The sequence below is a fragment of the Aquarana catesbeiana genome, linkage group LG01 (genome assembly GCF_042186555.1).
Source record: "Aquarana catesbeiana isolate 2022-GZ linkage group LG01, ASM4218655v1, whole genome shotgun sequence".
NCBI classification, from domain to species: domain Eukaryota; kingdom Metazoa; phylum Chordata; class Amphibia; order Anura; family Ranidae; genus Aquarana; species Aquarana catesbeiana.
The window spans coordinates 585,813,916-585,825,964 of NC_133324.1; the positions used below are offsets into that span (position 1 = coordinate 585,813,916).

General features: G+C 38.2%; 1 protein-coding gene across 2 annotated transcripts in view; it reads left to right on the top strand.

Annotated features, from left to right (window-relative positions):
- ANTXR2 (ANTXR cell adhesion molecule 2) overlaps positions 1–12,049 on the top strand; it is a 328,021-nt gene that overhangs the window by 53,585 nt on the left and 262,387 nt on the right. For both annotated transcript variants that reach the window (XM_073597974.1, XM_073597968.1), the window contains exon 4: positions 7,044–7,115. In XM_073597974.1, the coding sequence (XP_073454075.1) occupies positions 7,044–7,115 (72 nt within the window). The remainder of the gene's footprint in view (positions 1–7,043; positions 7,116–12,049) is intronic.

A 12,049-nucleotide genomic window follows, 5' to 3' on the forward strand; every position in this document is an offset into this window, starting at 1 on the left:
CTACACTGATATTCTCTACAGAGAGTATATTTAGCTCCTGAGGAGATAAATACTGCACCAACCCCTAACAGTTAAAGTGTATTTTAACTTTTGCAGCCAAATTGGTATAAAATCTACTTTATATTATATATTATTTTATTTTACTTTATATTATATTTATATTTGTTACATGACCCCATTCACATAGCATAACTTAAAAAAAAAAACAATAAATAAATAAAAACTGCAGCGTAGCTTTTTAAGATGCTCTATTCTGAACCCTGTGTTTGCCATAATTAACACTGTCTGTATTGTGCAGGCATATCTTCATGTTCAGTTTTAACTGAATTTAAACACTGTCTGTCCCAACAAAGGGTTAAAGTTGTAGAGGCTTGGGTTTCTTTAAATGTATGTCAATGTGGACAGACTTGGGACAGGCTCACTAATATGATTTAATAAACCTGGCAGTCATCCATGACACCTACTGCCGAGAAACAGGTAAGGAATATTTAATTTTTTTAGGCATACTGTGTGAATGGGAGCACATAACAAATATAGAGTAGGGTTTTCTCAAATTTGACTGTAAAAGTAGAAACGCACTTAAAAGCTAAATCAAGGCTAAACAAATATTATCTAAATACAAGACCCAGGTGTATTCCTACTTTACTTTTGGTATCCTTTGTGTACAGTTTTATATTTTTCATCTGTATAGTATTCCTGCATTAAACATCTACATTTTGCCTCTGTACAGGAATTTCCTGTAAAAAGGACCAACCACTGATGTTCTTCCCTCATGCAGGGGAACTGGTCTTGTATGTGTCGCCTTCTGAAGTTTTCTGAAGACAGTCTGTTGTGCGTGGACCTGTTGGGTCCCTTCCGCAGCTCTGCACACACCATGTACAGCCCAATAATAGTGTCATCGCACCTTCCTCAGGCGGGTGTGTAGAGACACTAAGGGCCAGTTCACACTAGATGCCATTCTGTGCACTTTTTTTCTGCACTAAAAATGCATGCACAGTGTTTTCCAGGTATTAAAATGGCTCTAGTTCACAGCAATGCAGTCAGTTCCAGTCAGTCTCTGCACTGGAAACTGACCACAAACTGACTGGAACTGACTGCACTGGTGTGAATTAGAGCCATTGGAATACTGTACATGGAAAACACTGCGTGTATTTTTAGGGACAGTTCACACCACAAAAATGCACTCCGGATATGTTCTGGATCAGTTTTTGCTTACAGACCACACGCAGTTCTCGTGCATTTTTGATACAGTTTGCTAGGTTCTAGAACAGCTCTGTGCAGAAAAAAATGCAGCACGCTCTACTTTTTTTTTTCTGCACTGGAAACTGACTGCACTGGTTTGAACTAGAGCCATTGGAATACATGGAAAACACTGCATGCATTTTTTAGTGCAGAAAAAGCGCACGGAACTACATATGGTGTGAACTAGCACTAAATGAAAAGACATAGATGCCTGGGTACCATAAAATTCATAAAAAATTAATCCATAGTTATAAATAAGTGGCCAGTATTAGGCCTCAAAAGGTGTTTTATAAGTGTATTCTATGATCAATAACGATCAAAATTTGATGCAAATTCTTAAAAGGACCTCCTCTCTTCTTGGGTGCATCTGCAGATCTCCATTTCATATTTTTGGGGCTTGACACCTTAAGGCAAATAGACTTTTCACTTTGCAAGGTACGTTACACTTTAAAAGGAAGTTTTCCTCAGTGCTTATTAAATGCAGTAAAATTTCACTTTGCAAAGAATGCCCAATCACATGCAAGGAAAATATATACATGCATTTTTGCTTGCATGTAATTGAATGATGGAAGTTAGCAGAGCTATAACTTATTCACTTACCTCTGGTGTCTACTTGCCTTTAGTAAATCAACCCCTTTGAATACAAAACAGTTTTATGCCAGAAATTCAGTGCTAAACCCTTGCCAAAGCAGTGTTAAACAGTTTTACTAAATTTAATTTACTAACAAACAGGGCTCTGCAATTTCTACTGTATTAAGTTGTATTGTAATTGTACTGTCTGCCCTTATGTTGTAAAGCACTGCGTAAACTGTCAACACTATATAAATCCTGTATAATAATAATAATAATAATAATAATAATTGTTGGTATGAAATTTGACCTGAAATATAGTTCTGTTTTAAAATCTTCAGTATGTGAAAAATACATTTTAAAAAGTGTTCAGTGTGCTACCTTTATAGTTATATAAATCGATACCTTTTTTTGTTTCTATCTATCTATATCTAGCTATCTATCTATCTATGGCTTGATATAAACATTTTTGAGAAGTATGGGTCAAATTTCATTGCTGGGGCTGCCAAGTGCAATCAGTCCTGATAAACTCCACTACTGTATAACTGATAATTATCCTGTGTGGCTATTTTTGAGGCATGCCAAATGCAGTCAGACTTGTTTAATATATGCTTCGCTTATCCAGATGCCAGGCTGTGTACAAGTTTTAAAGGGTGACCAGCCTTCCAGAAACATTGTATGTTATCTAGTTAGACTAAGGCTGTTAAAATCAGAATGAAATCTGGGTCTACACAGTTGCATTCAGCATACTTGGCAGTTGGTGTGCTATTCACTCTTACTGTCTAAACCTCTGAATTGTGCTTGTTCATGCATTTTCATATTGTGCATCTGAATACACATAATAGACAAGATCACTCAGATCACATTAAACATTAAGGATGTTGGAGAAGTGAGCAACACTTTAACATTTCCGTTTGAAATATTCCTAAAGGGCATTTAATTTTAGGGCCAAAGCAGCTTGTATTTGAGATACTTCATATCATTATATGTAAGAACAACAATCAGAATTTGTTTTGATATCTATTTATAAGGCCTCATGCACACTGGACATTATACAAACGCCAGTAGCTTTAGCTGTAGAATGCTGCATTAAAAAACAAGTTTTGCAACTTTTTTAGTGTTTCTTTTTTTTTTTTTTTTTTTAACTACACTCCTATAAAAGCTTATGGCTCAAAAACGCTCATAAACACTGAATAGTAGCATTTTTTCACTTTTCAGAGTTGTAGCATTTTTCCAGCCAGAAAACGCCTCTGCCAAAAAACGCTGATAACATCCTGGACACACAGGATAACATGCTATGGAGTTTACTGCCTGCAGAAAAAAAACACCTGAAGCCAAAAACAGCAGGTGTAAAAACATCCAGTGTGCATGAGGCCTAAAAGTTATATTTTTAATGGAGTTCTTTTTTTAGATGTGAATGTTTCCTTACAATAGTCAAATGCAGCTTGTATTTTCATGTATTCCAAATGTTTTTTCAATGTAAGTTGGTCCTTATCTAAACCATCATAATAATTTCCTTATCCATAAACATCATAATAATGGATTCATCAAACCTAATCAAACATTGCAAGCAACAATTAAAGTGTCATTTTGCTTTTTCACAAAAAATAAAAGATGAACTAACACCCTACACCCTGCTCACCTCCCTGGTCCCTGCTTACCTCTGTGGGTGATTCGCTGTAACTACCCATGCAGGGTTTGAAAGCCCTACTCTTCTCCTCCATCTTTCTTTGGGGCTTTTGGGATGAATCAGAGTCATTCTGATTGCTCACATGCTGGAATATGACCACTTTGACCAATCATCACTCTGATCCTTCATGGAAGCTCTAAGGAAAGAAGGGGAAGGAGGTCCCCAGACTGCTGCACTGGTAATGACAGCTAATCACCCAAGTGCAGTAGGGACTGAAGGGTGGGGATGGTGTATAATGTTAGTTCATCTTTAATTTTTTGTGAAAAGGTGAACCTACTCAATATTGCCCACATCTTTAAAATAGTTTTGTAACTATTTGCAGTCTAAATAAATCAGTCTAAATGTCAGATTTAAATAATAAACTCAAGTTACCATCTTATTAAGAGGTATGTATTATAGAGGTTCACATACATTTTTCTATTAATGATCTTGAATAAGATTTCAGGGTACATAATTTCCTGAGCCCTTAATATAAAAAAAAAAAATTACATTTTGATATTCCGTGGCAATAAAAAAAAAATATATGATATTTTTTTCAGCCATTTTACACCCCTGCTTCCAATTTCAGCAATACATGTATAGGTAGTTCTGAATGCTTTAAGGAATGGTGGCTCCACTTACCTCCTATGGGCAGCCTCTGTTAACATGACCAAGTCTTATGGCTACTTAAATCGTTGAATAGGTAATTTCTTACTTGCCAAGGGCCCACACTATCTGCTGGATGAAGCAGGGATCTATAGCACAGAAAAATTCTGGTGTCCTGTGAAATTACCAAGTGACAGGTGTTCAGTTCAGCCCCTGAGCAAAGGACTTCTTGCTTAGGAGCTTTAATACTGGTTTGATATACAATTTAGCCTTTAGAAAAACTATGCAACTGAAGATAGGGAGCAACTTGTTGAGAATATTTCTCTGAAAGATTGGTGTTGCCTTTTGCAACCATTTGGTCACCATCTATATAGGTCATTAATCCTCCGGAAACTGCAGTCTGGGCTTTCTCTGTCTGTTTTTCTTCTAGTGTACATTTTTCTTATATTTTTTTCCAGTGGAGAAAACTTTCAAAGTGAATGTCCTGTTCATCCCAGTAAGAAGATTTTGACACTTATAACTTTTATTTTGTCCTTGGTCCTGTGTCTCCAGTACTTCTAGAACAAGTACTCAATTGGAAGACATAATGCAGGGCTATTGCCCTATAATCTTTGCCATAACATGTTTCTCACCATCTGTGGTCTCGTGTACTATGTATGTACCAAAGATTTTTTCATTAGCCTAGCTTAGTCCAGTGGCTAATCATCATTATAGGGGATAGATCATTTTTTTAAATAGCTTATTTAGTCCTTCTGATAGGTCTCCTAGCCATCTTGCAAGAGATATTTTATGCCAATGGGTTTCCCCCAAAATAGTTTTAGATATGTTGTACAGTTTACCTCCACTTTCTGAGGAACCTACAGTTTACCTCCACTTTCTGAGGAACCTATAATCAACTGCTAGGTATTAAGCTGGACCTGTTTTCTGTCTACCAACTTAAGTCAAAGTGACTGAACTGCTTTTGTGAGACTCTTTTCATGTGTTAGGTACAGATGGGCAGGGATTTATTATTTTAATTAATGCCAATAAATCATCTGGATTTTATTTTTCTTTGTAATGTAAATTCTTTACCCTACAGTCCCTCTTCCTATTTAAGCCTCTTTAGCTGCACCTACTACCAACAAGGATAGAACCAAACTTTACCATGTTTAAAAGGACACTTGGAAGGCATTATGGATATCTATACCATCATACAAAGCAAGGGTTGATATCCAGTCCCACTTGTTGCCTACAATTCACTAAACAATGTTGTTAAAAAGTGTTTCTGGGCCTGTCAGCTTGAGAGAATTATAGAGTGAAAAATACATACTGATGGAAAAGGCTGGCAATGCTTGAAACAATCCTTCTCTCATCTTCTCTCAAGGGAGATTGGTCCCTTGACTGCTACTTCAACACACCCCAGAGCTGTATTAAAATATCCGCTCATAGGTTCAGTTTTCAAACACACTTCCCTCTTGTCCATCCTAAGTCCTTTAACCCAAATCCAGGCTTCATACCAGGCATGTCAGAGAACTTTCTTATTGAGATCTGTTCCCATAGTGATGTCTTAGCCTACCATCTTTTCTGATGGGGCAAGTTTTTAAGCGCCCTTCCAGTGCTCCTTGCTACAAAGTCCAGTTATAGGTGGGAGCAGTCGCCACTTTTTCGTACCTTGAATATATTGGTCAGGCAATGCACTGACACCCTTGCTATCCTAATCCTATGTGCTGGGTGTTCAGTGTGACCCTGTACCTTTTAAGGAGGGGTGGCTCCTTCCAGGCTCACCTGTCCCCTATCTATCCACTATAAATGCATGTGCTTCCAAGATGGAGACTTTCAGTAGTTAGGGACTGCAGAAAACAGGTTGCCTTAGCGGGGCCTGCAGCTTATGCATGTATTTGCAAATGTGTGCAACTAAACCCCTGTTCTTAACGCATATTGTTAGACAGGTCAATTTGGTTGGTCACTGGCTGGTTGGTAAGTTTGAGCTTGGAAATCTCTTTATATTTGGCAAGTTTTTAAGCTACAGAGCACTTACTTTGCTCTCCAAAACAAGCAATTTCCCTTTTCGATATATTTGCTAACTAAAGCAATTCCTAGATGTTCCCACTGCAGCTACCACATGGTCTAAGGCCCTTACCTCCTTTGAGTCTTTATGCAATCTATGCATTTGTCCTTGTTTAGATATTTCCCTTCCAATTCAGGGTCAGCGTGTTTTGCTTGGGAGCAGTAATTAGATATAAGATTGTCTGCGGAAGAATGGTAGTCCATCCACACCTATACCGCTAACTTAGTATCAAAATACCAACCAACTCGTTCTTTGTCCCACCCCCCAACACTGTCGGCTCGGATCTCAGGCACAGAGAGGTACAGAGCAGCAGACACGCCCCCTTCACACAGGCTCGTGCATGTGTCTTATTACACAGGCTATCGATCAAAGGAGAAGAGGAGTGGCATCACCATTTTTTTTCATGGTGTCAGGGTTTTTTTTAATCAGTAGAGCGGGGAGGATTACAGATGACAGACTGTTCTCTTTACCTGCCATATTATGTTCTGTTTGCATTTGATTTTCCAGGTTCAAAACCACTTTTATAAAGTGTTTATGGAAAAAAAAATATTTACACGGATATCTCTAAATCTATTGATTGCATTGACGGTCTGTTTTCATTGAAGGCTGCACCCCTTATACATTTTTTGTTATTTTGTTGGTTTTTATTTTGCTCCATTTCACTTCCCTTAAGCTTTCCCTTGTTTACTGTTTAATTTTTCTTCTTTCCCCTCCCTTCATGAGGATATTCATAAATAAAGTAGGAATAACGACTTATAAGTTTGTATATAAATCTAGGAAGAGTATGGATGATAGATTTGTTTGTGGCTTTTGGTGCCATTATCACTACTGGTTATATCTTTAGGATGCATTCTACCAAATGCTAATTGCATTGATTAATGATCTTTATGTATTCTTTTCTCTTTCCAGTCCAAGACTGCGAGTGTCCTTCATTGTATTCTCGACTCAAGCAAAGATGATTATGCCTTTAACAGGTGACAGGTAAATATCTGATACAATATGTGTTTTGATAAAAGCAGACATCATACATTGTTTGTGCAAAATTAAACACATTTCATATTCAAAGATATATGGAAAGTACATCTTACACCTTACATTGCCATTACATTTATAAATCTATGTTTGTCTTCATACTTTAGTTAATATTTATACAAAATAGGGCTGACTATACATTAGCTGTTCCTACCTCATCCAGTAGCCCTGAACTGACACTCTAGTAAGACCTGAGTCATTCAATAGTACACTTAGGGGGCAATAACAAGTACATTGAATGGCAGAAACATGTTAACATTTACAAGGATTTTCCAGTATGCTGGAAAATCTGTGAAAGATTTACACGAAGAGAGAAAGAAAGTAATTGTGCTCTGCTTTCAATCTATTGGATTGATCCAAAGGGGACATTTGCTCATTCAGGGATAACATTTGGATAAATACTATCAGTTACAGTGATTTTGTCTTCTAAAGAGCTGTGATGTTATTACTTTTTATTCTTCTAATTAGTGTAGTTACAATCCCCTATATATGGTACACAATAGAATCCATTCTACATATTGGGAAAATATGCAATAAACCAGAGTAGTTCATTAGTTACAGAGGCATATAATAAAATTCCTCAAGTTTGAGTAATATTTTTTAGTACTGTTTTGCTAGTACTGTACAGTAAAACCTTGGATTGAGAGCGTTTTGCAAGACAAGATAAAATGTTTTAATAAATCTTGACTTGATATACAAGCAATGTCTTGATATATACAAGTAGCGTCATGTCCCAACTGAGTATAAAAGAGAAGAGAGGCACCTCTAAGTGTAGCAATATGGTTGCATTTAATGAAGGTACAACATTTAGCAACTCACATGGTTGATGATTAAAACAGGCACAGCGGGCTTCTGCTGAAAACGGGTCACACAAGTGCAGGACGCGCTGCACTCCTGGGATCCATAGAAGGAGTACAGCCAAATGAGCTTTGGCTGTACTTCTCCCTTAAGGGGGAGTGATTGTGGGAGTTAAGAACATAGCTCAACTGTGTGTTTTCACTGCCCCCCCCCCCAACCACAAGTGTAAACATTACCTAACTGTATCTAAAAACTACCAATGTCAGGGTCGGAGCACAAATTTGCTGCAGAATCCATCCTATCTCTTTTTGCTAGAAGGCTTCTAGCAGGCAATGCCTCATCCAAGACATGTTTGTCAGCTGTCCACAAGAAATATCAGTTGCTTGGATTCAAATGCAAGGTGCTCATCCATCTGAGCAATGGATAATGAACTGAATGTCAGGAAATGTAAAGGTTTTTTAAAGTTGAAGCTTAAAAAAGGAGCAATTGAACACAATTGTGTAATCATACCTCCCAACTTTTTGAAAAGGGCTCGAGGGACACCTGTTAGGAAAAGTATGTAGGCATTGGACACACCCTCTGTCACGCCCCCTTAAAGGAGAATTATACAAAAAATATATTAGTTAAACCCACAAGTGCTTTTTTTTTTCATTTTTTACCACTACTATTCCTTTATACTGTTTTTTTTTTTTAATTTACAAATGCAGCAATTTAAAAATTGGATAAAGGGTTTAGCACTGAGAAACACTTTTTGAAAGATAAAAAGTGCATTTTAAATACAGCTATATAAATCAGATCAAAATGAGGGACAAATGAGGAGGAAAGAGGGACAGAGGGACTTTGTTCCAAATCAGGGACAGTCCCTCAAAATCAGTTGGGAGCTATGGTGTAATCATTATTATATAATTGCATGCATTTTTTTTAAATGCAAGCTGTGTACACACCCAAATTTGACTTTGTATCAGCCTCTTGCAGTCTACTGTTCAGTCTGTCCAAGAGAGATTAGCGAGTGTGAGGAAGACATAGCATATAAAGCCAGTCAGGTGTACTCCAGTGCAAGAAGTTTGCTAATAGGAGGAGAAAGCAGAGTGACATAGAAATTAACTCAGCACTCTGCTGCTTCTCCTTTCATTGTGCAATCACAGGGTGTTTAGGTGAACTGTAAGTGAAAGTGAAACTGTTGCAGAGAAACACCAGGTCCTCTACCCTGGTAGATTGTGCTGTGTGGCAGGGCTGTAAAAATACAGATATTTAGGTAGGTAAAATGGCTCCCACACATGTATTTCAACTGTATTTAGCTGTTTGCCTTGAGTTCTGCTTTAACCACTTGCCTAATGAGCCAAGGCCAATTTTCAGCTTTTAGCGCTGTCGTACTTCAAGGGATAATTGCTTGGTCATGCAGCACTGTACCAAAATGTAATTTTTATCATTTTTTTCACACAAACAGAGCTTTCTTTTGGTGATATTTAATCACCACTGGTTTTTTTTTTTTTTTTTTTGCTAAACAAACAAAAAAAGACCGAAAGTTTTGAAAATAAAACAACTTTTTTTTAGTTTCTGCTATAAAATTTAGCAAACAACTAATATTTTTCCTTCACTAATGTGCACTGAGCAGGATGCACTGATGGACACTGATGAGGCAGCACTGATTTGTGGCACTGATTGGCACTGATAGGTGGCACTGATAGGCAGAACTGATGGGCACTGATAGGTGGCATTGATGGGCACTGATAGGTGGTACTGATAAGGAGGCACTGATAGGCAGCACTTATGGACAGTGATAGGCAGCACTGATGGGCATTGATTGTCACTGATGGGGCTGCACTGATAATTAGGACACTGATGATCAGTGCTCTGATTATCTATGCACATGTCACCTGTGACACTGGCCGGTGACAGCACGTAAGGAAAGTATCACTGATAACCTCCAAATCTGTTTACACGGTGATCATCTGTGCTTGGAAACAGCTGATTACATGGTAAAGGGCCGTTGTGATTGAACACAGCGATCACAGAGCGTGCTGGATTCTGGACACCATCCCGGAACAACAAAGCTGCGCTGTAGCCATCTTTTGGCTATAGTGCAGGTCTAAAGTGTTTAAAGGCTCTCGTGACAGTGTAAGCATAATTAAATTTAATGTACATTTGTCTCGGGCACTAATTTCAGAATGCTCTCAGGTGCTTTTAGTAAAGCATATGTTAACCTAACTTTTTTTTCTTTGTGTGTAGGATTACATATGAGTATTTTATAATCATAGTCCCTATCATTTTTATGTACGTCTTCCATCTGGTTGATCCTTCCAGTCACCTTGTTCCTAACTGACCACATAAAGCACAGAAGTTGATCTCTTCTTGTGTAGTCAGTTTTCATTCTTTGGCTGCCCATGCAGAGGTACAGGACACTGTGCAGACACACAGCATGGGTATTTTGTTCAGCCACCACACCTCCAACCATAAACATCCTGCCTTTGACACACACCCCCTTCCAATCACAGCCTGCCTCTGACACACACCCTCTTCTAATAACAACCTGCCTCTAGAACACACCCCCTGCTCAAGCACAGCCTGTATCTTGCCTCAGGCCTATCAGACTATGGAACACAGACACATTATGGTGCCAGCATCATTATTACTGTAGTATAAAGTATCTATAATATAGCATGTTCACAACCACTTTAAAGTGGAACTAAAGGTGAATTCATAAAGGCATATGATGCAGTTTCTAACTAGAATCAACACAGAAATGTTTATTTTTCTGAGTCCTCTTTGTGACATACTTTTATTACCTGTTGATCCTGACAGTACACCTATTATGAGTAACTCAGAAAAAGTAAAACAGATGAGTCAATTCTAGTGACAGACAGCATCATATATATCATATATGCAATGTTTTATTTTTCCCATAGTTCCACTTTAAGATTAGAAATGGTATGCATTAAAGAATGGAATGCTGCTGACATTGTAAAAAGGGAGAGGCAAATCTGAGTCTGAAGAAAGTTCAGAAGTGCAAGGGTAGAAACAAAGATACATAGAGCAGACACATACACAGAGGCAGACTAAAATCACAATAAAAAGGATCAGATCTGTATCAGACATAATGGAACATTGTCAAAACAGTGTACAGCGTTACATCATTCCTACCTCAAAGGGTTAAAAACTTTTACCGGTGTTTATGCTGAGACATCTGGCTGAAACCATCAGGAGCGTAACTTTTTTTATGTGACAGCTGAGAACACAGCCAACCATTAGCTTATAAGGCCACTGAAGGTGTTATAACAAATAATATATAAGATATATAATATGTAATATGGGATCACTGTTAAGCATTAGAACTATTATAGATAACTGTCAAAAGTTCACACACATGGATATTTACACACTTTTGAGTCTTGAAACATAAAAAGTCCCGCGCTTTCCCGGTTGTACATGGCAGGCTGCTTGTAATTGCCATGGCTCCTGCATCGGCAATTACCTGTGCATGTGCCAATTTCCCCAAATGCAAAAGTGGTGCATTCAGGGGAAATACGCTGCACAGGTAAATGCTGATGCAAAAGCCATCAGAACGTACAAGCAGTTACCCATGTACAGCCATTCACTTGTAATGAACAGCCACTTCGCCGGGTGCAGGTAAGACTGAAGAATGTATAAACGTCATGTGCATGAGGCCTTACAGTCACAGTGCAGCTGTAACGGACCAGCATGCTCTTCATATTTCCCAGCTTGCACTTCCTTTCTGCATTACCTTTCTGCATTTTATGTACCATGACAGGCTGAGGTAAACCGCACCCCTTACACAGCATTCCAGGTCCACTCTCCAATACCACATGTTCCCACAGGGGAGGTTCGAGTATTGGCCTTTAAGGCACAGAAGGTTGTCAGATTAACCCCTAGGGGCTGGTTCACACCAGTGCATTTTTATTCTGCATCAAAAATGCATGGACAGTGTTTACCATGCATTCCAATGGTCCTAGTTCACACCAGTGCAGAGAGTTCCAGTGCAGTCAATAAAAGTAGAATATGTTGCTTTTTTTTCAGTATGGAATACATGCAAAATGTGGCAAAACACATCAAAAATGCACCGGAAT